At 37.6% G+C, this 25,991-nt stretch overlaps 2 protein-coding genes across 2 annotated transcripts; both read left to right on the top strand.

Annotated features, from left to right (window-relative positions):
• Window positions 1-181: 181 nt before the first annotated feature.
• rheb (Ras homolog, mTORC1 binding) lies at window positions 182-20,463 on the top strand. The gene is made up of 8 exons (XM_056263631.1): window positions 182-464; window positions 7,107-7,178; window positions 9,741-9,808; window positions 10,103-10,185; window positions 15,552-15,608; window positions 15,954-16,001; window positions 17,683-17,764; window positions 19,677-20,463. Exons 1-8 carry the CDS (start codon window positions 413-415, stop codon window positions 19,767-19,769), a joined length of 555 nt encoding a protein of 184 aa, XP_056119606.1. The 5' UTR covers window positions 182-412; the 3' UTR covers window positions 19,770-20,463.
• Window positions 20,464-22,659: 2,196 nt separating this feature from the next.
• On the top strand, window positions 22,660-25,493 carry crygn2 (crystallin, gamma N2). The gene is made up of 4 exons (XM_056263730.1): window positions 22,660-22,818; window positions 23,636-23,884; window positions 24,874-25,019; window positions 25,255-25,493. The coding sequence occupies exons 1-4, from the start codon at window positions 22,798-22,800 to the stop codon at window positions 25,388-25,390; spliced, it is 552 nt and encodes a 183-aa protein (XP_056119705.1). The 5' UTR covers window positions 22,660-22,797; the 3' UTR covers window positions 25,391-25,493.
• The last annotated feature ends 498 nt before the right edge of the window (window positions 25,494-25,991 follow it).

The raw sequence follows: 25,991 nt of genomic DNA, 5'->3' as shown, positions 1-25,991 counted from the left end.
CACTTCTGCAAGTCAGAAAATGGTAAAACGCATGTCCATTTAATCTGGCGTCTCGTCATTGACAACTGTAGTCATCCAATCATTCACATTCACAGTTGAGACCCGGTGACCCAATGGTTGTGCTATTAACAGCGACACGTCCCGCCTCCCAGGGCGGGCTCAACCAATCCAGCGCGCTCATTCTTGCATAATTAACGCAGGCTTGCGGTGGGCAGTGACGCAGAGTCTGAGACTTTCCTCGTAATTTATCAAAAATATCGCTTCATTCGCCGGAACGGAGTAATTACTTTATCCCATTCAAGCTTCACGACGTTGTAACGCAATACCGGATCAAATCCATGTGATTGTTTTTCTTCCAGACAGCACAAGCCCTCTTACATGTGGATATTGATGTGGTAGGGAATAAATAAAGATGCCGCAGCCGAAATCGCGCAAGATCGCCGTCCTGGGCTACAGATCCGTCGGTAAGTGCGCGTTGCTCGTCGCGTAGTGTTATATATCGTTTACATCAGCTTTTGATATTTCCCCGCATGCATGAGATCCGTGCGTGCTCGCGTGAGCTGAATGTCACCCCATGCGCGTGATGCATCCGCATGCATTTAAGCACGAGCTGAAGTAAGCATGCTTAGTGACATATAACATAGTAAATACACCATATTGTTCATGCATTTAATCCCGAACTTAATTAGCGTTTTCTTTACTATTAATGTAGTGTGTTGCTGTTCTGCAGATGCATGCAGGCCTCGGTCCAGTGTCAAAGTGTTTTTATTCCCTGTATATTCATTATGGTTCATGCATTTTTATTCTTCATATCATGAAGAGATATGTTAACGCCTAACAGAGGCCTGTATTCATTGAAAGTAGCTATATAGATGACATAGACCATTGAATATGATCATTCAACCTCATCCTAACATTAAAAGGCTTAATGTGAACTAAATTTATACTTATTTAAATTGGTATACTAATATAATAAGTTATTACATTATTTCTGAGTCATTCAGTGATTGTGGTGTGATGTTGTGAATGAGTTTGGATGCTGCAGGTTTGTCCAATATTTTTTTTTTCCTCACCTCAGCCGATATATCAGCCGATATTTGACCGTTTGGAGATTATCGGCATCGACCAATAACTGTCATGTGTTGGCTCCCCTTAAATCAGCTCCAAATAACACGCTATGTCAATGAATAATGCTTGTTTTTAGTTATTTTTGATGATTATCAGTTAATAATATGTCAAAATGTTTGATTTCAGTTTGTGTGAATTTCAATTTACATCTCAGTTCCTATAAAAGCTCTTTTATAATAAATTCATGGATAGGACACAGATATGATTTCAAACATGAGTGTTGTGTAATTAATATATTCACTGTTCATTGAGTGTGTCAGAGTAATAATTCACCCAAAAATTAGTGTCTGAAAATAACACTTTTTTTATTTCTCAGAGAAAATTTGACCTTCCTCAGCGGCTCTCAGATCTCATTTGATTTGATGTTCAAATTGAAAAAGTTAGATGTTTTGGATTGTTTTAATGCTCTCGAGTATCCAATCAATTGAATTTGTGAACTCTCAATTTGGGGATTAAGAATTGAATTAGAGGGGAAGGTTTTCAGTGAAAACAGCTTGAAAACTTGGAAGTTATTATATGAGTTCAGAAGACTTTTATTGAAATTCATTATTGTTTTGGCCTGGATGTACTGAAGCTCATGGACCTGTGCAATAAGTGACTCAAAAGTACAAACTCTGATTCTTCCCACTTGAGTTGGATCGTGATCTGGTGGATTTTATTCTGTCAGTGGCCATTTAGAGCAAATGTATTCTCTCTGCAATAAAGCGTTTACACAGAACACGTGTGTGCTGATGTGTGTGACGATCCCTTGCAGATTACAGTTGAGAGGGAACATGCCAACATCACATCAGGACACACTTGAGTTACTTCAGCCTTTGGGAACAGTTCCTCTCATACAATCATGCAACGTTTCAAATCATTGTCACTAATATATAAATTAGTGATGCAACAAAAAATTAGACTAAAAAATAAAGTTTTGTAATAAAATGTGGGTAATTGAACTCTTAAAGGAGAACTCCGGCGCAAAATGAACCTCTGGTCTAATAAAACATTGGTACCTAGTCAACCGTTCTCTGAGATTTGTTTTCATGATAACCGAATGTAAAGAGTTTTATCTCTAAAAACTGTTTAGCGTATAACGCTAGTAATGGGGGCATCTATTAAGTAAAAAGGAATCGCTAGTTAATACCACTAACAAGGCTCAAAATAGCCCCACACGAACACAGTAACATAATGATGGTCCCTACATGCAAAACGAAGCATTGAGAACTTTGTAAGTGTACAGACCGTTTAATAAGAAGATAAAGATAAAGACAGTCCACTTTGTGTATACAGACAGAAGCCATCTTTGGAAAACAGTCTCGACTAATCAAACCACGAACGACGTGCTAAGCTGAACTGTTTGAAGTTCATTGAACTTCTGAACTGTATGAATGGCGTTCGTGGTTTGATTAGTCGAGACTGTTTTCCAAAGATGGCTGCTGTCTGTATACACGAAGTGGACTGTCTTTATCTTTATCTTCTTATTAAACGGTCTGTACACTTACAAAGTTCTCAATGCTTCGGTTTGCATGTAGAGACCCTCATTATGTTACTGTGTTCGTGTGGGGCTATTTTGAGCCTTGTTAGTGGTATAAACTAGCGATTTCTTTTTACTTATTATATGCCCCCATTACTAGCGTTATACGCTAAACAGTTTTTAGAGATAAAACTCTTTACATTCGATTATCATGAAAAGAAATCTCAGAGAACGGTTGACTAGGTACCAATGTTTTATTAGACCAAAGGTTCATTTTGCGCCGGAGTTCTCCTTTAATGTTGTTCAGAAATTTGTTTTCTCAGGTAATAAATTAAACCACTTTGAGTAAAAATTTTGCTAGAATTTTGGTGCTCTATCCATCCATTTAGCCACCCTGTTATGAAGACTTGATAGCTAGGACTGTAATTGTAGCTAGTCGGGATAAGTGACCACTGTGGTGCATCGGTAAGAATGCAACTGAATGCTCTTCTTCTCTTCAAGGGATTTATTGACAGCTAACAGATGATTGTCTGTCCTTGTAATTGTACAGAATGTGTGTGGTTCTATAATAAACAATAAAGAAAATATCAGCATACAAGTAAACGACAGTGCTGTCAGGATGCTATTAGTAAAGCTAATAAATAGTATTAGTATAATTTTCCCTTCAAGTAGCTTTAGCTGTTTATATCAAATAATATACTAACACACATTAGCTGCTTATTAAATTAAAGCCTTCTTACGGCTGGGTCTCAGTAACAGCAACCCAAAAACATAGTTCTCTACACCACAATCATTGTAAACACACCCAATAATAACTATATCGTATCAGGTGAATACACACATAAGCACAATAGTAGTGTAACACTAATAATATTAGGCATTAGCATGATGCTAGCGAAACATATGCTAACATACTGCATTTCAACTGAGTACCTCAGAATAAACAACACTCATAGAAAACCTAATACACCAAAATACACATATGTAAACATTTTACCAGGGTACTCGCATGTTTCTGAACGCACACCTGCACTGATAGCAACACAGATGACAACTATTTACTTCAGAAATTTCTACGATGTGATTCCCGGCAACTCTCACTACTGACTCAAAACGAAACTTATCAGTCAGCGCAAACATGTGTCCTCTCCGTGACCCCAAAACAAAGGCGCTGATTGGCTAATCCTCGTTACCCCAAACATTAATAGCGGGTCCTTCTTTACACACCCACCCACCCATCCAACCATCCATCCACACATCCATCCATTAATCCATTCATCCATCTATCCATTCATCAACCCATTCATCCATCCACCCATCTATCTAACCATCCATCCACCTATTCATCTATCCATCCACCCATCCATCCATCTATCCATCCACTCAACCATTCATCTATCCATCCACCCAACTATTCATCTATCCATCCACCCATCCTTCTATCTACCCACCCATTCATCTATCCTTCCACCTACCCATCTATCCGTCCGTCCATCCATCCACCCATTCATCGATCCACCCATCTATCCATCCATCTATCCATCCACTCATCCATCTATCCATCCACTCAACCATCTATTTATCCACCAATCCATCCACCCATTCATCTATCCATCCACCTATCCATCTATCCATTCATCCCACAATCCACCCATTCATCCACCCACCCATTCATTCTATCAAACTGTTTTTGAGTCTGATACACCAAAAATTAATACAGATTTGGACCTGTAGTGAAAATGTTTCATGAAAGCATCCAGGAGAAATAAATGTATGTTTTATGTTTGATGATTTAATGAAGCTGTCAGCTCTCATAAGGTTCATCTCAGGCCTCAATATGGCAGATGCATGTGAACTTTATATAACATGACGTATGTTTTGACTAACTCGATTCAGGCGTCAGTTCTGCTTTTGTGACATTTCTGGTTTCCAGCTCAGTGTATGGCAGTGCTGTAACCTTCACTAGTCAATGCTAATGAAAACCTTTGAGTTTTATTCCAATGATGCACTCAATTCTTTGCAGTTGGATTAAATAAACCATCAATAAACTCCAATCTAATTGCTTTTCGTGTAGCAAGTCTTTAAATCCGTCTGTTGTTGGACTTGTACAGTATTCCTGCTCTCACTACAGACTCAGCGCTCTGCGTTGGAGGATCTCTGCGTGTCCACTTCACTGGTCACTGACTAAACGCCGTCCGCCCACATCTGGGCTCTGTTTGCGGGGTCACGCGCCGGCCGATCGGAACTATATGTTCCTGATGCGTTTGCTCCTGTTTCAGGGTCTATTTATAGAGCTGATGAGGAAGGATGCTTGAAATCCGAAGCGCTTCCATTAAAATGGAGGGAATCAGGGCTAAAGCTCTCTAATGGCTTTACAGTCGAGAAATACTTGTAATGAACAACTGGAAGAAGGTGACCAATGGAATAGAAGTTGCCTTAGACTGTTTAAGTTAATTCATATTCCTGGTCTTATTGTGAATGATTCATTAGTGACGTTATTCTAACAAAAATAAATGTCTCTGAAACGACTTTATTTTTTCTGTTGATGTTATCAATCGTTTACTTCTTTATCCCTCCAACCTCTTTTATGTCGTTTAATGGCATAAGGACACATTTAAGGACTTAGCCTACTTTGTTAGATGGACCTCCCAAAAAATGTATCAAGAATATTCCATAGAGTTGTATATACAACATTTTTTAGACTTTTTTTTTTCTAGGTTGAATTATATAATATGTTTGTATTTATTGTATTGTGTTCGTTGTTTCTTTGTTTACCTGTGAAGCTTATATGGCAATACATTTAAATTAGGGCTGTTAATAGATTAAAAACTGTAATCGTGATCAATCACACACTTGTGAAATTAAGCATACACTATTTATCTTGTTTCATGCATCCATTTTGTCATCATTTGCTATATTCAGCAGAAAAATGTGATTAAAGGTGATTCTCACAAAACTGCTAGTTTTTTTCAAGGAAAATTTAATTGTCTTTCCAAAAAAGGACACCAAATAATATAAGTAGACATGGAGATGCCAAAATACCCTAACCATCCACCTTGACCTGACTGCATTTACCTACTACAGTCCACAGACTAATTCAGATTTACTAAACACAGCAGCATACACATGACAGATCAAAACATCCTGAATGTGTGTGGAAACAACGTGAATGTATTTAAATGTGTTTGTACATAAATACAATGTGCGCTCAGTGTGTCGAGAGTGGACATATACTGTTTGTTTCCGCTTGTTTGTTTGACTCGTGTTCTTACTGTACGACTCCTGTACGTCACCGCAATCATCTTTACCTTGATTACAATCCTCATCCATCAAAACTTTACTAGAGAGGCGCTGGTTTGCATTTCACGTGCTTCAGTCATTTATTTGCATATAAGTTGGAATTAATCGCATGCATTACCGTTGACAGCCTAAATATATTGATAGGAGAAGTCATAACACCCAATATGGCGGCTGTAGCCCCGCCTTACATTTAAAAGAGCCAATCACCTTTAGAGTGTGAGAGCCTGTTATTTTCTATCATTTGAGCTGAAGAGACACAGTTGCTACAATTGTTGCATTTTTTTCTGATTTGGAATCTTATTTAACTGTAACATTGACAAACTCGCTAGATTTTTGGATGCTTTGGTCATTCCCATTATCTGTTGAGTGGAATGACTTTAGGAACTGCTTTTCATCCAGTTTATTCCTGATGTGTAAAATATTAATTGCTTTGTTTGCATCGAAGATTCTCCAGTTTTCCTGCATCTCTAGTCAGAACATGTTGTTCCATTTGAATGATCAAACACGCTTCTGTCCGTCAAAGAGCTGCAACTCCATTCCGGAATGTCCCGATGTTCCTGTGGGCTTTTCCCGGTGAATCAGAGCTCGCATTTACAAATGCTGGATGCAGAGAGGAACTCGCCGTTGTTATAGCAACAGGCTCCGGGGCAAATCTGCCCACACACTCATTCTGTGTGTGTGAATGTCCTGCGCTACTACCACTATGGCAGTTTCATCACAAACACTCGGTTGAATGGGAATGTGTTTAATCTTGATGCATTCACATGCAGAGATCCAGAGAGCGAATCACATGAAACCAGTCAAGAACCAGATCACGTTTCACCCCAAAATCAAAAGCATAAATAATGAAGAAATCATATTCTTCTTAGAGAAATCTAAAATCTATGTTTGGCATTGACATTTTCTTGATCTGTGAAGATATTTGTTATTTTGTTTGTGAGATATGAATTGTTTCATTTGCATTGTGATAATGATTTCTGCATCATTGTGTCAATCTCTTCGGCATGAATCTAACATATGCATTTAACTATATATATATATATATATATATTCTGTGAGCTGTAGGCTGATCATGCATTACATAACTGAAGAAAACCTCCCTCTATTATGTAATGTGTTAATGCATGTTACTAGTGTGAAGCTCACGTTCTCTGGTGATCTGAAGGTAAAGATCATCTTTCTCGCTCTCTGACTTCGTTCTCGTGTTTCTGTGTTTCAGGGAAATCCTCCTTGACAATACAGTTTGTGGAAGGCCAGTTTGTCGACTCCTACGACCCCACTATTGAAAACAGTAAGTCAATCACATCACGACCGACGGCATGATCATGAGGATAATGTAGGGTTGGGGATTGAAATATACAGTATATTTCTATTGCCTTCACGACTAGTGTACTCTGTTTATATAGAGTTTACAGCGGTCTGCAACCTTCTGGCACGTGGAGGGACGATCACTGAACGGTTTATCGGATTGCGATAGCACGGGTTAAAATCTCAATTTAATAGTATTTATAGCACCTAACTTAATAAAACAGGCTATAAGGATTACCTCAAAATCCACGTCTGTATGCAAGGTCGATGAACATTATTTAAATGAAATACATACACCTCTTTAGATATTGTCACGTGCCAGTGATGATCCCATCGCCACACGTCCCATTGGTTGCGAGCCCTGCTCTACTTAGCCTGGGAAAACCCAGACAACTTCCGGCAAATTTAGATTTGCTCTGAAAGTTAGTCTGGCAAAGAGCTCATTCAAGCCCATTTCCAATCCGTCGAAATCGAGGCACCAATCAGAAGCGTTGGGGCGGGCTTTACACGATGACGACAGCGCTGGGATTTTGAAGCAGATTTTGTAGCCTACATTACAAAGATGGATGCCGCCGTCGAACATCACTCGATCCAATCAGCTATCGCGTCTGTTTTAAGCCATTTGAACGTTTCCTTTTTGTTAAAAACCGAGCAAAGAACAACACTCGGAGATGTGTCTCCGCCGCTCTGCATACGTCATCTCCTTCATCGCCCTGATTGGGTTTAGGTCTCTCCGCGACGTCCGTTGGTGACGCCCCTCTGGAAATGATTAGTCTATGACGCTTAACTCAGTTACAACTGAGAATGGTCTGGTTTTAACCAGGCTCTGCTCTACTACTAATGACTCATGAATCAGTTCTTCATAATGACTCAGATGGTTATAAAACGATTCACTCACTGAATCATTCAGGCTGATTACTCAACATCTGACTCACTGAACCGCACGTCTGACTCAATATGTGTGCACTTAAGACTTGTTACTGAGTTGTTGACATGACTCAACATTTAGTTTAAGTTATGCTACATATATTTTTCACATTATGGTTGATTTTTTTATTAAAACTATGATTTACCTTTTATGGCTGGTTGCATCCAGTCTAGTTTGGACATGGTGTTTGTCTGTTTGCTTGTTGGTAAACTGAATATATTGACCGAATGTTGACCTCCTGTTTGTGTGTGTGTGTGTGTGTGTGTGTGTGTGTGTGTGTGTGTGTGTGTGTGTGTGTGTGTGTGTGTGTGTGTGTGTGTGTGTGTGTGTGTGTGTGTGTGTGTGTGTGTGTGTGTGTGTGTGTGTGTGTGTGTGTGTGTGTGTGTGTGTGTGTAAAAATAAATGCTGGCTTTCTTCATTCTCCTCTTCATCTGGCTGTATGACACAGAGCTGTTGGCAGGATGATGTGAACTCTGGATGAAAGCCGTGTGTGTGTCTTGTTTTGTTGTGTGGTACGTGAATGGCGGCCGGTATAGATGCAAACGCATGTGAGTCCCTCGAGCAGCTTCAGTGTTTCTGCTGCTGATCCAGACTCAGTGAAGATACACAGCATGAACTGCTTCTGCTCTCGTCACTGTGACTTTCAGGAGCCGCTTTAAGTAGACCATGTCGTCTTATTAGATTATGATAAGATTATTTTAAAGGGGCGGTTCATAAGATGTCCTTCAGTGGAACAGTGAGTGGACTCACAGGGGCGGGGCTTGAGTTGTGTGGGTGTGGCTTTCTCTGAGGTGACTCCACCCCCACAGTATTCTTTGCTTGTCTAGTATTCTCTAACGCATCGACTCCTAATCATTTTAATTGCAAAAAAAGTGGAATATTTTCAGCAGGGTGTATCTAATAACAACATTTTTTCGGCATTTCTGAACCATTAATCATAAACCTATTGCTAATTAACTGAAGTATATGTTCCTTTTCTTTATAAATCTTTTGCATAATTTGTCAAATAAAACCTTTTTTACTTTATATCATTTTATGCATGTTTAATTTTCTATCATTTTTTATTCTTTTTCTTAATAGCTTTAAATAACATAAAATACACCTTCCCTTATATCATAACAACTTTATATACATCAACTGCCCATGTATATAAATACATGATGTAATATATATCTAAAATAACATGTTTTTGCCAACATTGAAAAGTTTTTTTGAAATATATTAATATTTGTATACTTTTTCATCATTTATAATAATCATAAATGTTTCTTGAGCATCAAATCATCATATTAGAGTGATTTCTGAAGGATCATGTGACACTGAAGACTGGAGTAATGATGCTGAAAATTCAGCTTTGATCACAGGAATAAATTACACTTTACTATATATTCACATAGAAAACAGCTGATTTACATTGTAATAATATTTCATTTTTATTTCATTTTTAATATCAAATAAATGCAGCATTGGTGAGCAGAAGAGACTTTCCGAACCCCAAACGTTTGAGCAGTAGTTTGTGTATATCTATACGCTGTGTGTGATTAATGTTGGCGTATTGATAGCAGCTGCTGATCTCTGCAAACTGTCTCTCATCCGGTGTTTTATTTCTCTCCGCAGCATTTACGAAGATGATCACAGTGAACGGTCAGGAGTATCACCTGCAGCTGGTGGACACGGCAGGACAGGTGAGAGCGGCGTTACTCACACGTCTTTACAGATACACCAGTTCAGTTCAGGAGACCAACACCAGGAGAACTGCAGCAATCTCAACACACATTTTGATATCACTTTACATAAATGAAAATTGGAAATGTTGGCTTGGCAACTAACTGAGATAAAACAAGTTGAAGTTGAAGTATTACAAAACATTTACATTTATTATTTTCAAAATGTTCAACAGTTGGGATAACATTATGGCATGAATAATAAAAAAATTGAATGCATCATCTCTGAAGTGTGTTTTGAATCTCCTCTTTCAGGACGAATACTCAATTTTCCCTCAGACCTACTCCATAGATATCAACGGCTACATTCTGGTGTATTCAGTCACGTCAAATAAAAGGTAAGTGTGCAGAATATTATTCCTGATGGTTTTTAAACTCTCCACTGAGATGAACAACAATAAGTCTTTGAGACTGATTCCTAAAGGATGTGTCATTGCTTAAAGAGGCTATGCGTATGAATTTTCATGCAGTAATCGCTTTTTATTGCCAATGTGTGAACAGCTTCCCAATGTTACTGGGTCCCAATCCCGGGATGCGTTTGCGTTCACACAGAAGGTTCTCTAGCAATTTCATGGCCATTTTCTGGGATCAACGCTCTATAGTCTCAAATATTAAGATCTATATAGTCTCAAATATACTTTATAATAAAACTGACATAAGCCACTTTTCCATTACCCTTCAAATTGCTCAAATTGAAAATGCGCTCAATGGAAACACGTCAATTTCGCAAAAACTCCCGTTTATCACAAAAAAGTTTTTATACTCGCACGAGGAGGTTTTTCAGGCAATTCGAAAAAGGAATATTTCGCAAAACTGCAATGGAAACAGTTTTTGCGCATTTACAGTCACCTGACTTAGAAGGCGCGGTGTGTTTGGACAGAATACGAGACAGAGTTCTTTATTAAATTCATAAAAGAAAAAAGAATTACAGGAATACTGGATTCTAAACCTCAAAGAAATGCCACAATCAAGACCTCGGAGCAGAAATGAGGAGAAACACAGAGAAACTCCTCATATGTGCCGTTCTCAGAATAAGGGTCTTTCCTTGCCATTAATGCTTGGATAACACACACACACACACACGTCTCCTTCCATTAATAATAATAATATCTAGTGCGGTGGCTCTGATATATATTACCTACCAACGTCCGTTGCCATGATTTTTGGAATGACTTATCGCGAGAGGAAAAAATGACGTTTTAGTCGCATAACATCGGTTAATGGAAACGTCGCCATTTCGCAATAGTTTTTTATCAATATTTAGAAAAAATCGCAAAAGTTTTGTGCAAATCTGTAATGGAAACACCTACTGTGTGATTTTACCTCATCTGTCAACATGATGCCTGTGAATCGCAGAGCTGGTGAAAAACATCCACATCTCTATGATCAGATGCCTTCTGAACGTCTGTCTTCTCACCGCTGGGATTTCTGTGGTGTTTATTCTGTTATTGAGAGAAAAGCACACAGTACATGTTTACATATTCATCTAAACGTCGGTTTCAGCAGCGTCTGGATGTTCATGAACAGTATATCGCTGTAACTTCTATTTACTTCTAAGCAAAGAACGAAAAATAACTTGTCCGTGAGTATATTGGGGCTTTGAATCTCTTGTAGGTTACTGTGCACGAGTGTTGCTGGCTGCACTTCACAACTCACTTTCTCAACTCTACATTTAGGGCCCTATCTGGCACCCAGCGCAATTGACACGACGCGTGTATCATTCCTATTTTGCACCCGACGCACAGCGGACTTTTCCCTCCACAGACGCACGTCGGTAAATTAGGGAATGAACTTGTTCAGGAAAAGAGGAGGCGTGTTCCAGCGTAAACGTTCCTGGTGCTATTTTGCAGTTTCAGAAAACAAATCCGCCACTGACCAGGAGAAACCTATAGTCTAAAGTCAGTGGTGCATTATTCAGATGCTAGTTTAATGGAGGATGCTTGGTAGCGTGTTGTAGCGTCATTAGCGTGTGTGTGTGTGCACAACGCGCACACACTTTGCTTCTCTCATCTACACAGACGCAGCTGTTCCCATTTTTGCAAACAAAACATAATTACAAGGAAAAATATTACAACATGAGGCATTTTGGTGTCCATGAAGATGTGAAGATCTAGCTCACACATTTACCCAAAAATTATTATACGCCTGTTTAACTGAAGCTAATTTGGGTGTGTTTCTCCATCCCCACACAATGTCACTTCTCTGTGTTTACGGCCCTGACGAGAACGTCGGTCTCCTCGGCTGTGAACCGCCATAGACAGTAAAAGTAATGGACACAGCGACCCCATAGATTTCAACGGGGAAAGTTGAAGCCCATTAGAAGCACTCACCTCCTGATGTCTGAGCGACTGCGCAGGCTCACACTGAGCTCGACGACGGAGATGTGACGTGAGCAACCGATCTGACCTTCTAGTAGCTGTGCCAGGACAAATCTAAATTGAAATCTGAAACAAATCTGTTGTTGAAATATTTTGTCCCGTTGCTTTTATGAACTCTCTATCTATGGGCTTCTCCCTTGACTTTATGCCTCCACGTCCACCCGATCAGGGCCGGTTCTAGACATTTGGAGGCCCTAGGCAATATTCATGTTGGAGGCCCCCCACCCCCAATAAAAAACTCTTGAAACAAATATGATTCCTAACCTTTTAATTTATACAACATTTAATTTTAAATGTTTTTACTTACACAGTACATAAGTTTGGACACATTAATATTTTTAATGTTTTTGAAAGAAGTCTCTTATGCTAATCAAGCCTGGATTTATTTGATCAAAAATACAGATAAATAATAGTGAAATATTATTAAAATTAAAAATAACAGTTTTCCTATTTTACTACTTTAAAATATATTTATGTGATGCAAAGCTGAATTTAGTGTCATGTGATCCTTCAGAAAACGTTATAATATTCTGATTTATTATCAAATGTTAGAAATGGTGCTTAATATTTATTTTGTAACCTGTGATACTTTTTTTCAGGATTTTTTTTATTTATTATTATTAAAAAGTTGTTTAAAAAAGTCTTCACTATCCCTTTTTATATATTTAACACATCCTTGCTGAATATTCCTGTTTTTCTTTTTCTTTTTTGTATTTTTGATCAAATAAATGCAGGCTTGTAGAGCATAATAAAAAAACTTCTTTCAAAAACATTAAAAATAGTAATTGGTCCAGACTTTTTACCAGTAGGCTACATATTAATCAAACTTCATCTAAGGTAATCTCTTTTTTGTTTAATGAAGATGTTATTGTTATTGTTATTTTGCTGTTTTATTCAATTTATTCACAGTTCCAGAATACCACTTCAGTGATATATGCTTTTATCATTTTTTTCATAGCTGGTATGGGCAGGATTTTCCCCTCCCATTTAATAAATATTCGACTGCAGAATGCAGATATTGTCATATTATTAATATAAGTAGGCCTAATATGATATTATGCATTGCATTGCTAGCTTAAATATGCTATACACAAATGAAGTGGAAGAGAAAGACACGATCGCTACTGATTAGAAAAAAAATTCTAAACTGATATTATTGGCGTAAGTAGGCTGATGTCAGACAGGGTATAATCATCAGCAGAATTTAGAAGATAGACCCGAGATCCTTTATTTGAAACATTTAAAAATGTTGTAGTGTGTTGGCTTTTTAACTTTGAATTCAAACGTCTTGTCTTTTACTTTTGTAGCGTTTTTAGTCAGCTCCCGACGCGATGTTATTCATTGTACGCGCAAATTCAAAGCGTCGCGTCTGGGCACGTTAATGATGCTCGCGCTCTTTTAAACTCGTAATAAAGCGGTGAATGGGATGCTAACAGCAGGTGATGCTCTGCTACAATGGCGGCGCCCAAGCGAAGCTTCAGTTTCCGGCTGGTGGATTACGCCTGCAAATCCGCCGTTATAATAGCAATCCGCCATGGAACAAGCGCGCCTGCTGTTAAAGGGATACTCCACTTTTTTTGGAAATAGGCTCATTTTACAACTCCCCCAGAGTTAAACTGTTGTATTTTACCGTTTTTGAATCCATTCAGCCGATCTCCGGTTCTGGCGGTACCACTTTTAGCATAGCTTAGCATACATCACTGAAGTGGACAAGACCATTAGCATTTCTAAAAAAAAAAAATGACCAAAGAGTTTCGATATTTTTCCTATTTAAAACTTGACTCTTCTGTAGTTACATCGTGCACTAAGACCGACGGAAAATGTAAAGTTGCGATTTTCTAGGCTGATATGGCTAGGAACTATACTCTCATTCCTGCGTAATAATCAAGAAACTTCACTGCCGTACCATGAGAGCAGCAGGCGTAATGATATGACGCAGCGCCTGAAAATAGGCCACCTTCTGTCAACACAACGGAACTATTTTCAAGCGCTGCGTCATATCATTACGCCTGCTGCACTCATGGTACGGCAGTGAAGTTTCTTGATTATTACGCAGGAATGAGAGTATAGTTCCTAGCCATATCAGCCTAGAAAATCGCAACTTTACATTTTCCGTCGGTCTTAGTGCACGATGTAACTACAGAAGAGTCAAGTTTTAAATAGGAAAAATATCGAAACTCTTTGGTCATTTTTTTTTTTTGGAAATGCTAATGGTCTTGTCCACTTCAGTGCTGTATGCTAAGCTATGCTAAAAGTGGTACCGCCAGAACCGGAGATCGGCTGAATGGATTCAAAAACGGTAAAACTCAACAGTTTAACTCTGGGGGAGTTGTAAAATGAGCCTATTTCCAAAAAAAGTGGAGTATCCCTTTAAAGGGAATGTGAGATGACGCTCTGATTGGTTTATTGCACGTAACGCCCAAACCACACCTATGAGTAATGTAGCGACTTCAGACCAACACATTTTAGATTTGCGTCGGGTGCAAGAGTCATTTATCCCGCCGGTATAATAGCAACAGCGCAAGATCCGACCACAAAGTTACTTGTGTTTCGCGTTTGATTGTGTTTCAGATCGTTAAAATAGGGCCCATAGTCTCTTTAATGTGAAGATGAAATCATTGTGAAAGTCTTCAGCATCTTCTGTCTGTCAGAATCCAGTGTATGAATAAAACATTGTGTCTGATTGAGTTGTCATTTAGTTGATCTCTCCTCCTCAGACGCTCACAGTGATTATTAAACCATAACGTTCTGTACTTGAGGAACTGTTTCAACTAGTACGTATCGCCAAACATGAGGTTTTATTTTTGGTGAAGATGGTAAAGCCATCTTTTATGTTTTTTCATGATTATCTTCGTCTCCGGATATTAGATGATATTAATTAAATTATAATGTCAGTCTCTCTTTGACTTACATCCCGTAACCAGTTATTAAACATAACCATCCAGCCTCCGAATCGTGAAGCAGAGCTGACGGTCTTTGCGTTTTAAAATCTGAATATGTAAATGAATGTGTTTCCATAAGTCCTTCATTATAAAGTGTTTGAATTCAGTCGTCTGGAGGTTTAAAGCCCAAGGACATGATGTGACTGTAATCAGTGTTTTTATGAATAATGTTTAAGGAGGATGATGGGGTTTATGCCACAATCTAGTTTGAGTTTATGAGCAAGAGTTTTATTGCTTTATGAATAATGCAATAAACCACTAGATAATTTAGTGAATTTATTGTGATTAATCACCTCTGCCTGTATCTCATTTCTAAGTTTGTTAAAATCACCTGCGAGATTTCAGAAATCCCAATTTTAATCCGTCTCTCCCTTTTCTCTGCAGTTTTGAAGTAGTAAAAGTTATCCATGAAAAATTGTTGGATATGGTGGGAAAAGTACAGTAAGTATGTTTATTTTTTTTAATTCAGCATTTGAAAAGTGCAGTTAATTACTGAGACTGGAGTTGTGTTGATAATTAATAACTATTTTAAAGTCAACATGATTCATTTTACTTCCATAATGTGATGAACTTCTGAGAAAAACATGATATTTCACAAGAATGTATACAGGAGTGTTAAATCTTGATGAATCATTCATAATAAAGCTGTATTAAGAATATTAATGTGGTCAGTTTTGACTGTAATGATGAATTATCAGCAGAATAAACAACATTTGCATGTGTTAAACTCTCAGTTAATGTCTGTTATAAATGTTCAACATTAATGCCACAATGTCCTTTTCCTAGAGTACCCATAATGCTGGTGGGCAATAAGAAAGACCTTCACATGGAACGGTACGTCACGCGAGGCTATTTTTGCATGAAGACCGTTTGATTAATGAAAGCATGTGATATTCTGTTCCTGACACGTCACATGATGATGATGATGATGATGATGATGATGATGATGATGATGATGATGAATTCGTGGATGTGCTTCAGCACTTTCACATGTTCAGACGCAGATGCTCTGACCTCATTTAAAGGCAAATTAATCTTTCTGCGAAAAAACTATAATAACCCTGAAGTCAGACGTCGCCAGAAGAGAAACACTCCAGCATACTTTTTAAAAGAGTACTTATTATGGAAATAATGTACTTTAAAAGAATATAATCAGATCTCAAGCATATCTTGACTCAATTTTCCCAGTTTTTTCAGTATTTTGATGTTTAAACATAAATGTAAATGTATTTTCTTCATGATATTAGCTCAGTCAGTCATTACTAGTGCTAGTGCTCATATTGATGTGATGAAGTATTCAACTTTTCCACAAATATGATCTGTTGTGAACAGTATTTCAGACAATAGTTGACTGGGAATAGAGGAAACGGTTTGCAGGATGTGATGTAATCCGTGTAGATTCCCCTCGCTGGATCTGAGGCGCTGTCAACATCCGTTACGTGTTTCCTTCATAACGCGAGCGTAATCTGAGCCTCGGGAGCAATGATGGGACAGTTATTCCTGCAGTGAATCCTCACGCCACACACACATCAGAGGAAGAAGTGATGAAGCAGCTTCTGTGTGTATCTCGTGTTTCATACGTGATCTGCAGTGTATCGATCTGTCTCCGTCAGGGTTTAACTCTCACTGCGCCGGCAATCGTTCATCTTCACGTCTGATTAATGAAAAACTGCACAAGGGATTTTTTAGTAGGGCTGTGCAATGATTAATCTCAATTAATCGCATCCTAAATAAAATGTTGTGTTTTCATAATATATGTGTGTGTACTGTGTACACATAAATACACATTTAAGAAATCACATGTATACATATCATATTGAAGAAATATTTGCATGTGTATATACAGGTGAAACTCGAAAAATTAGAATATGGTGCAAAAGTTCATTTATTTCAGTAATTCAACTTAAAAGGTGAAACTAATATATTATATAGACTCATTACATGCAAAGTGAGATATTTCAAGCCTTTATTTGTTATAATTTTGATGATTATGGCTTACAGCTTAGAATTTATGAAAACCCCAAATTCAAAATTAGATATTGTGAAAAGGTTTTCATAAGCTGTAAGCCATAATCATCAAAATTATAACAAATAAAGGCTTGGAATATCTCACTTTGCATGTAATGAGTCTATATAATATATTAGTTTCACCTTTTAAGTTGAATTACTGAAATAAATGAACTTTTGCACCATATTCTAATTTTTCGAGTTTCACCTGTATATGTTATTTATACATCATTTATAATATATAAATATTTTATATATAAATAGCATTTTTTTCTTAAATATATACATGCATGCGTGTGTATTTATATATGCAAAATAATTAAACACAGTACATAAACATATGTAAATAAACTTTTATTTTGGATGCGATTAATCGTTGCACAGCCCTATTTATTAATCTGAGAGGTTTCTCTTCTGGCTAAAATAAAGGTTAAATCAATAGAAACTTGGTCAAATGAGTGCACTGTAATGTATAACATGTATTTGAAGCTGTAAGTGTGTGTTTCAGTGTCATCAGCTGTGAAGAAGGCAAAGCTTTGGCAGAATCGTGGAACGCAGCGTTCATGGAGTCCTCAGCCAAAGAGAATCAGGTAATGATGCGTTTCCTGTCCTCTAGTGTTTCCTGAGGAAGTGCTGTGTCTGCTGGAGACGATCATTGATCTCCACTCTCTCTAATGGTCAATAAAGTTTTATCCAGCAGTCAGTCTGCATGCATTACTCAATTACTCGCTCCATCTCTGATCCGCTCTCCTCCTCCGCTGACATCTCTCTTATTATTCAATCTCCTCAAGATGCTCTTCCAGTCGTTTTGTACCTGAAAACACACTCAAAAAAATATTTAGACCTATATTTATTTTATTTGTTTTTGAAAAATCCATTTGGATTACAAACAAATAAACATTGCAATGCATATTTGTCAGTCATACATAAATGAAACGGGTCATATTTCTGCAATAGTACTAACAAACGTAATGTGTTTTGAATACACAATAACCAGGTTAATATATTATCATCAATAAATTCAATTTGTTTCAATCTCATACATTTGAAATGAATATTGCGTATTCCACATCTAGACATATTTTAACCATGTTCATACTTTGGAACTTATAAACATTTTTTAATAAATGCATTTCGAAATGTGATTATTTAAAGATGCAAATAGTTAAAGGGGTCATATAATGCCATTTTTGTACAAGCTAATATGATTCTTTAGGGTCTAAATTCAAAGTTTGTAATATACTTTAATTAAAAATTCTCATTAGTATTGTAAGAAAACACTTATTTTACCTGGTCAAAAACTGCTCTGTTTTCAGCCCGCCGTTTCTGTGCATATGACTTTAAATGATAATGAGCTTTGCTGACTCCGCCCCTCTGTTCTGTGTGTACACTGTTTGTAACACAATAACACAATAACCATAACGCGTTGTTCAGTATAAACGTGGGATTATGAATTATATTGAGAACGTCATACATAGAAAACATGCCGTAATGTACCCTGAGTGAGTGTAAACCTTAGACGCATTCATTGTGAAGCGTGCAGCTGGCGATTTGCAAAGATTAATATAAATATTAATATAAAGTTTAATAAAACGTTACACTCACTTCAGTTGTTCTGGAGCAGCAGCAGGAACACGAATAGATGGTACCGATCCTTTATTCATGAGCAGCTTCTTAGCAAACCCAGCTTTATACTGACCCTCCTTTATAAAGCAGTCTGGTGTGAAATGATTCGCGCAAACATGAAAGCATTGACGTTGCTCGTGGGGAATATTCCCTTCGAAAACAAACTCAGCCACTGCGTCTTCAGCGGTTCGGATTTAGGAACATTAAAATGACTGTGTTCGTTATTACAGAACAGCACAATCGCTTAGACGCCATTCTGCTCATAGACAGTGCTCCAGCATATCAACAATGACCGCGCCGGTCCGCGGAGACTATGATTGACAGCTCTCACGAGCGAGGGCGGGTCTGTGTTGAATGACTGCTGTCATTCAACAATCGTGGGAGGGGCTTCCGAGCTTGTGACGTCACAGGCTCGAACGGCTTGATTTGAGGCAGGGGAAAACATATAAGGAGATTAAAACAAAACAAAACCACTGGATGGATTTTTATCATTATATGATGGTTGTGTACAGACACTGCCAACACACATTTCAGTACAATCAACTTGTAAAAGTGCATGTACCATTATATGACCCCTTTAATAATAAATTATGCAATGATTTTTTTGGAGTGCATAAATCTGACCTGTTTCATTTATGAATGACAGACACATATGAATCACAATATTATGAGTTTCAGTTGAATAATCAGAGGTTATGTCATTGGTTGCCTCTGTTTTATTATATTGCTACATTTATATTTGCTTTTATGCTATTATTTTCCTTTGAGATATTTTGCTTAAAAATTTGTTGCTGTTTTATGAATTTTAAATTAATTTGAGAGGTGAAGCAGGATACTGAATGAAGATCTTGTGTGTGTGTGTGTGTGTGTTTGCAGACGGCGGTGGAGGTGTTTAAGAGGATAATTCTGGAAGCAGAGAAGATGGATGGTGGCGCTCCACAGGGCCGGACGCCCTGCTCGATGATGTAGATAACCCCGCCCTCTTCCCACGCTGGCCCCGCCCCTCCCACGCTGGCCCCGCCCCTCTCCCGCAGTCTGCCCCGCCCACCGGAGAACAAGCACAAACTTTTCTAGCAAAGCATGTTTGTTTCAGGCTGGTGTTTGGGCTTCACTGAGCAGCTGTGCTTTTGTGTTTTGGTCTAGTTTACGGTTAAGACGCGGTTAGCTGTAGGATTAACTGATTTGAACAGGGTTAAGACTCTTAATATGAAATGTTTGCTAGAAAAGTCTGTTTATAGAGTCCTCCTGCCCTGGCCCGCACCACAGCACTGGACACTGGGATATCCCTCTACTTGAAGTGGCTAACTGCCTGTTTTCCTGCATTGACATGTTCTTTTAAGCCTTTTTTATACTTCATTTAATTTTATTTTTTTAAGTTGTGATATTTTTTCTTTTTATTTATTCTGAATCTTTTGTGACATACAAAAATAACACACACACACACACCCTCTGCTTCATGTCCATTTTGCATCTTCAGCCTTATGTTTTCATTCAGCTCTTCTCTACCTCTCATGTTCCTCTCTGTCCCAAACCCTTTGGAATTTGTATATCGTGTTTCTTAAACGGTAATTATGGCCAATAAAGTTGGCAGCATTCATTCAGTAGTGAATGTTGTTGGACTTTTTTTGATTGTAATCATTAAACGCAGCATTTTGTTTCACTATCACTGGAGTCGGTTGCTGTGATTTACACAATAACACAATTAATAACACAAATGAGTATGCAGTTTCAAATTAGTATTTATTTTCTTAATCATTAATACACAGAGACTTTTCAGATGCCAAAAAATGTTTAAATTAAAAACAGTGCAACATATATATTTAAAAATTTGTCCTTTACAGTTTAAATAAAATATATCAGTATTAATGAAAATTTGGTGAGGTAAAATGTTTGTCACAATGCAAAAAAAAAAAAGACTCAAATGTGTGTAGACCTCAGTCACTAGGCAGATGCTGTGGTGAAATTAAGGTGCAAATGCAGTTAGTTCAGTAAATCAGAGTAATGGAGGAAATAAACCAGGTGAAAGGCAGTTTAAAGATGCTTGTAAGAATTTTCGATTTTATTAATTTTATTTTTTATGTTAATCGCTGACCATCTCAGAGTCTGACTTCCTAGGTTGTCTACGGAAGCCTGTACACTATTTTTTATGTGAAGGATTCGGGACGTTTTTGCCGGGAAAATCAAAAGACGTTTCGCGCGCTATTCCAAGTAGGCTACACACATGATTACATGAATGTTCAGGATAATACCGAAAGAGCCGTTCTGTAGGCTACTGTAATGTCAATGTTAAATAAAAGGGATTCATTCAAACTATAGTCAGATCTAGTCTAGACTAGTCTCAAATGTTTATATATATAATCAAGCTGTCATAGTGTGATTTTACCTCATCTGTCGACATGATGCTGGTGAATTGCAGAGGTGATGCGAACAAAAAGTCATCTAAACGTCACTCTCAACAGCATGGACATCTTTGCAAAAGTATTTCCAACTTCTTTAAAGGGAGAGGTTATTGAACGAAAAAGATCTTCACCGTGAGTATCCTACCATTACCGGGGCTTTGAATCATGTTCATGCAATAGTCTTAAATGGGTAGAGAAGCAAAACATTATGCTGATTCCGAAATTAGAAGGGAGATTAGAAGCAATTAATTATGATTTATGTTTTGTGAATTCTTCTGAAAATGTTCAGTAATAAAGTATACATATAATTTATAAACATAATTATATATATAACGTTGCCATCCTGTTAGTCTTTTGCAAAATCCCTTGAATTACCAAGCCACTTCCTGAATGACACTATCCTGGCTCCAGGAAGTGACATCATTTTGGAGGGAAAACAGCAGCATGATGAATTATGAATGGGTTTGATTAATTCTGGCATGTTTTGTGTCTCTCCAAATACATCCATACTGTTCAATCAATTGAGTCAAATCAGTTTGATAATATCAATATTACAAAAGATATGAATCTATATATGAAACTATATGAAATCCTATACATGAAATTGAAGTGTAATTGAGCAATGACCAACTTCAGATCTTTATCAACCTGCTCGTTAATGCCATTGAGTAAATAATCCAATTATAAATTAATATAACTGAGATTGAAACCAGATAATCTGATATGCTTACATGAAGCATATTTATATATTTTTACAGTAAGCAAGTTCTGAAGGAATGATCCACTTATTGTATTTCTGGTGGCACTTTAGTCAGTTTCAATCCACTGATTCATAAATGTATAACAAGATTCAGAACGAGACTAATATTGTGATACCAATAAAGACCGGACACGATGATCTGATTAAAAACTAATTACACATGCAGTAATGAATCAGAAACGACAGCAGACGCTGTTTCATTAAAACCCTACTGAGCCGTGAATCAATCACACAATGACACACAGTTTCTGGGGTTTTATAACTTATTTACTCAAAGAACAAGCACTGACAGCTTGATAAGCTCTTTAATGTGTCTCAGGATTCATTAAGTCAAACTAAATCTGTTCTGACTGATGAATGAATGATTCATATTTTGATTCAATTCCAATTTGAATGGATTATGTGAGTCTGTGATGTTTGTTTGTTTCCATGTAAAACTCTCCAGATATTCAGAAGGTCTCGCCTCAAACCCTCAGATATGAGCAGAAGCTAAAGATTAATTTCATGTCATCTGGATTGTACGAATGCATATCCACTGGGACACGAGAGCAGTTCGACTGAACACAAGGATTACTTTTGTAAAAATGGCCCCACAAAGTCGAGCGAAGCAAAATCTATTGTGGCGTGGACTGAAGGCCTGGAGTCAAAGCCCAGAATCAGCAGAGCGCCGGGAAAGCGTCCCATCAGCAGAAGCTAAAGCCCTCCATTGTGGGACCTTTGTGGAGCGGCTCTCGCGATATCGGCCCGCACGCGACCGGCTGTATATATTGGGCTGTCCAACTTTTCCAGTGTCACACTTTCTCACGTGTGGGTCAGCTTGGACAGTATCCAGTGGAAAATGTCGCAGTATTCTGGAAAGGTAAGGATCTGATTGGTCACGAGTCAAGAGAGCCGCCATCTTTCTCACAGAAGCCGGCCTTTAGCTGGAAACATATTCAGCACGCATGGATCTTCATAAAATCCCTTTCCTTGTGAAGCTTTCTGCATTTACTTTGTTAATATTTAGGCTGATGTTTGTCCTCATTTTAGGCCCCTTTAGGCTGTTTGATTTTTGCTATTTGTAAATATCTTGAAATAGATTTCAGTTTTGGTCATTTCTGTTTTCATTTTATTTTTAGTTAAAGTTTTAGTAATGTGTGTTTTTGTAAAAACAAATTTTTGTTAATATTTTAAATTAGACTATATTTTTATATTTTTCATTTTAATTTTATTTAAAATTTTAGATTTTTAAATAGTACATTCTAATTTTTGTTAAATTGTATGAAAAAAATATAATTTTTAAGAAAAAAATTATACTTTTTAATTAGTTTTTTAATCTCTATATTTTAAAACTTTTGTTTATTTAGTTATTTTAGTACTTAAATGAAAACGTGAAACGTAGCGGCTAGTAAATAAAATATGTTTTATATATTTTTTTTTTTCAATTTTTTTTTAGTTAATTAAGTAATAAAATGTTCTTTCATGGTTTTAGTTTTTAACTATGATAACTCTGGCTTGGAGAGTTTCTGGCATTATTTTGACCTTTAGTAGAATTATTTTATATTTAGCGTGACATCAGTTCCTCATAGATGGACGATAGCCTTCAGTTTTGGCTAGCGTGATCCTAGAGTGAAACCCGTCGTCATGATGTGTCGATCTGAAGCCCACACTCCTCTGCATCTCCCTCTGGCCCTCAGATCGTGTTTTACGAGGGCCGCTGCTTCACCGGCAGGAGGCTGGAGGTGTACGGCGACTGCGATAACTTCCAGGACCGTGGCTTCATGAACAGGGTGAACTCCATCCGTGTGGAGAGCGGCGCCTGGATCTGCTTCGATCATCCCGACTTCAAGGGCCAGCAGTATATCCTGGAGCGCGGAGAATATCCCGAGTTCCAGCGCTGGAACTCCCACAACGACCACATGGGCTCCTGCAAACCCATCAGGATGGTGAGGCATTCACTGCGGCTCGTAGAAGAACCGGTTCTGCTTCCCTAGAGAACCTTTCAGTGATCAGTTCTTCAGAAAGATCAGAAAAAAGTCACATTTTCTTAGTGTAAAGAACATTTTAATAATCTACAGAACTTAATATGCAATGGAGGTTAAAGGTTAATGAACCGTCGATCCAATTAATGACCTCACTTCAGTTGTCGAGAGCATTGCATTATGGGATGCAGCATCTCATGCGATATGCTCTGTTGTTTACTGCATATTTTAGAAATGTGTCATTCCATGCATTCAGGAAATTTGCATACTCAACATCAATCTACACCCTATATATAACACACTAGCAAGGGCCTTTGTGCTTTAAACATGACACGATTACATGCAACACATTTATGAGGCCGTGCATGGAAACATATCTCTGATATATCGACATTACAGTATGATTTTTCTTTTTTAAAAAGCAGTGCATGAAAAACACACATGATAAACATTGTCACATGACCTCATTACATGTGTCACTGAACAGTGAAGTCGAGAGCATTGCACTATGGGATGCAGCATCTGACACAATATGCTCTGTTGTTTATTGCATATTTTAGCAAATGTAGAATGTTATTCCATGCATACATAATATGCATGTTTCATACTGCAGAAATAGTATCTTTAATGCAATTCCAGATATAAAATATAAATATACTGCAGAAATAGAGTTGTAATTCTGCTGTATACTGCATATTTTATAAAATGCACAAGTGTTATCCATGCATACAGGACATGTGCGTAGTGTGCATGTGCATTTTGTTGTGTGCTGCATATTTTAGAAAATGTAGAATGTTATTCCATGCATACAGGGGATTTGCATTCAATGCACGATATGCATGCTTCATACTGCAGAAATAGCTAGAGTTGCATGCAATTCCAGCTGTAAAATGTAAAGAGAACTCTATAGAAGTGAACTGGAGTCCTAAAGTGTGCTTGTGCTTGTCTCTCAGCACGGAGAGCACTACAGGATGGAGATGTTCGAGGGCTGCAACTACACCGGTCAGTGTATGGAGTTCTGTGACGACTGTCCCTTCCTCCAGAGCCGCGGATTCAACACGAACTGCGTCAACTCTATCAGGGTGTTCGGCGACGGAGCGTGAGTTCTACTCTGTGGACATGAACCATAGATCAGCTGCTTTTAAACTCCATCTGTCACTGCATATACTATATCATTATAGAATTATTGCTAAGTTTGCATTGTATCTACATGTTTAGATGTTGAAAAACTTTCATGCAATATTTATTCTTGCTTTATTTCAATGACCCGAAGTTATGTTTTAGCTTCATCATCAGTGATGTCACAGCTGTGTTCCTCCTCTTCTTCTCTTTAGCTGGGTGATGTACGAAGAGCCAAACTTCCGTGGTCGCATGTATATTGTGGAGAGAGGAAATTACTGCAGCCATAATGAGTGGCAGGCGCAGAACCCCCACATCCAGTCCATCCGCAGGATCGTCAACTACTTCTAAACCCTCCACTCGCTGCTCTCCTCATCCAGTCTTCCCTCTCCCTTCTCTCTGAACATGTACAATAAACACTGAGAACCAAAACCAACACGGTATTTTATCACACAACATCTCTGTGTCTGTCACTGACTCCAACATCTCTTGAGTTCATCGTTGATGAACATCTTATATCAACGGCGAGATTTTAAAAGTCAAAGTTTTTTTTGAAAGACATTAATACTTTTATTATGCGAGGACGCATTAAATGAATAAAAATGACAGTAAAGGCATTTATTATGTGATTTCTACTTCAAATAAAAAATTTTTTTTTACTTTCTATTCATTAAAATTAAAAGTTATCACAGTTAAAGCAGCAAAACTGTTTTCAACATTGATAATAATAATAACTGTTTCTTGATCATCAGATCCTCATATTAGAGTGATTTCTGAAGGATCATGTGACACTGAAGACTGGAGTAATGATGCTGAAAATTCAGCTTTGATCACAGGAATAAATTACACTTTACTATATATTCATATAGAAAACAGCTGATTTAAAGTGTAATCATTTTTAATATTTTTAAACAAATAAATGAGCAGAAGAGACTTCTTTTAAAAATTTTTT

The sequence above is a fragment of the Rhinichthys klamathensis genome, unplaced genomic scaffold (genome assembly GCF_029890125.1).
Source record: "Rhinichthys klamathensis goyatoka isolate OS25496 unplaced genomic scaffold, OSU_Roscu_1.1 h1tg000209l_1, whole genome shotgun sequence".
Lineage (NCBI taxonomy): Eukaryota > Metazoa > Chordata > Actinopteri > Cypriniformes > Leuciscidae > Rhinichthys > Rhinichthys klamathensis.
The sequence above is the reverse complement of the archived record's forward strand: the minus strand, read 5'-3'. Positions and strand labels throughout refer to the sequence as shown.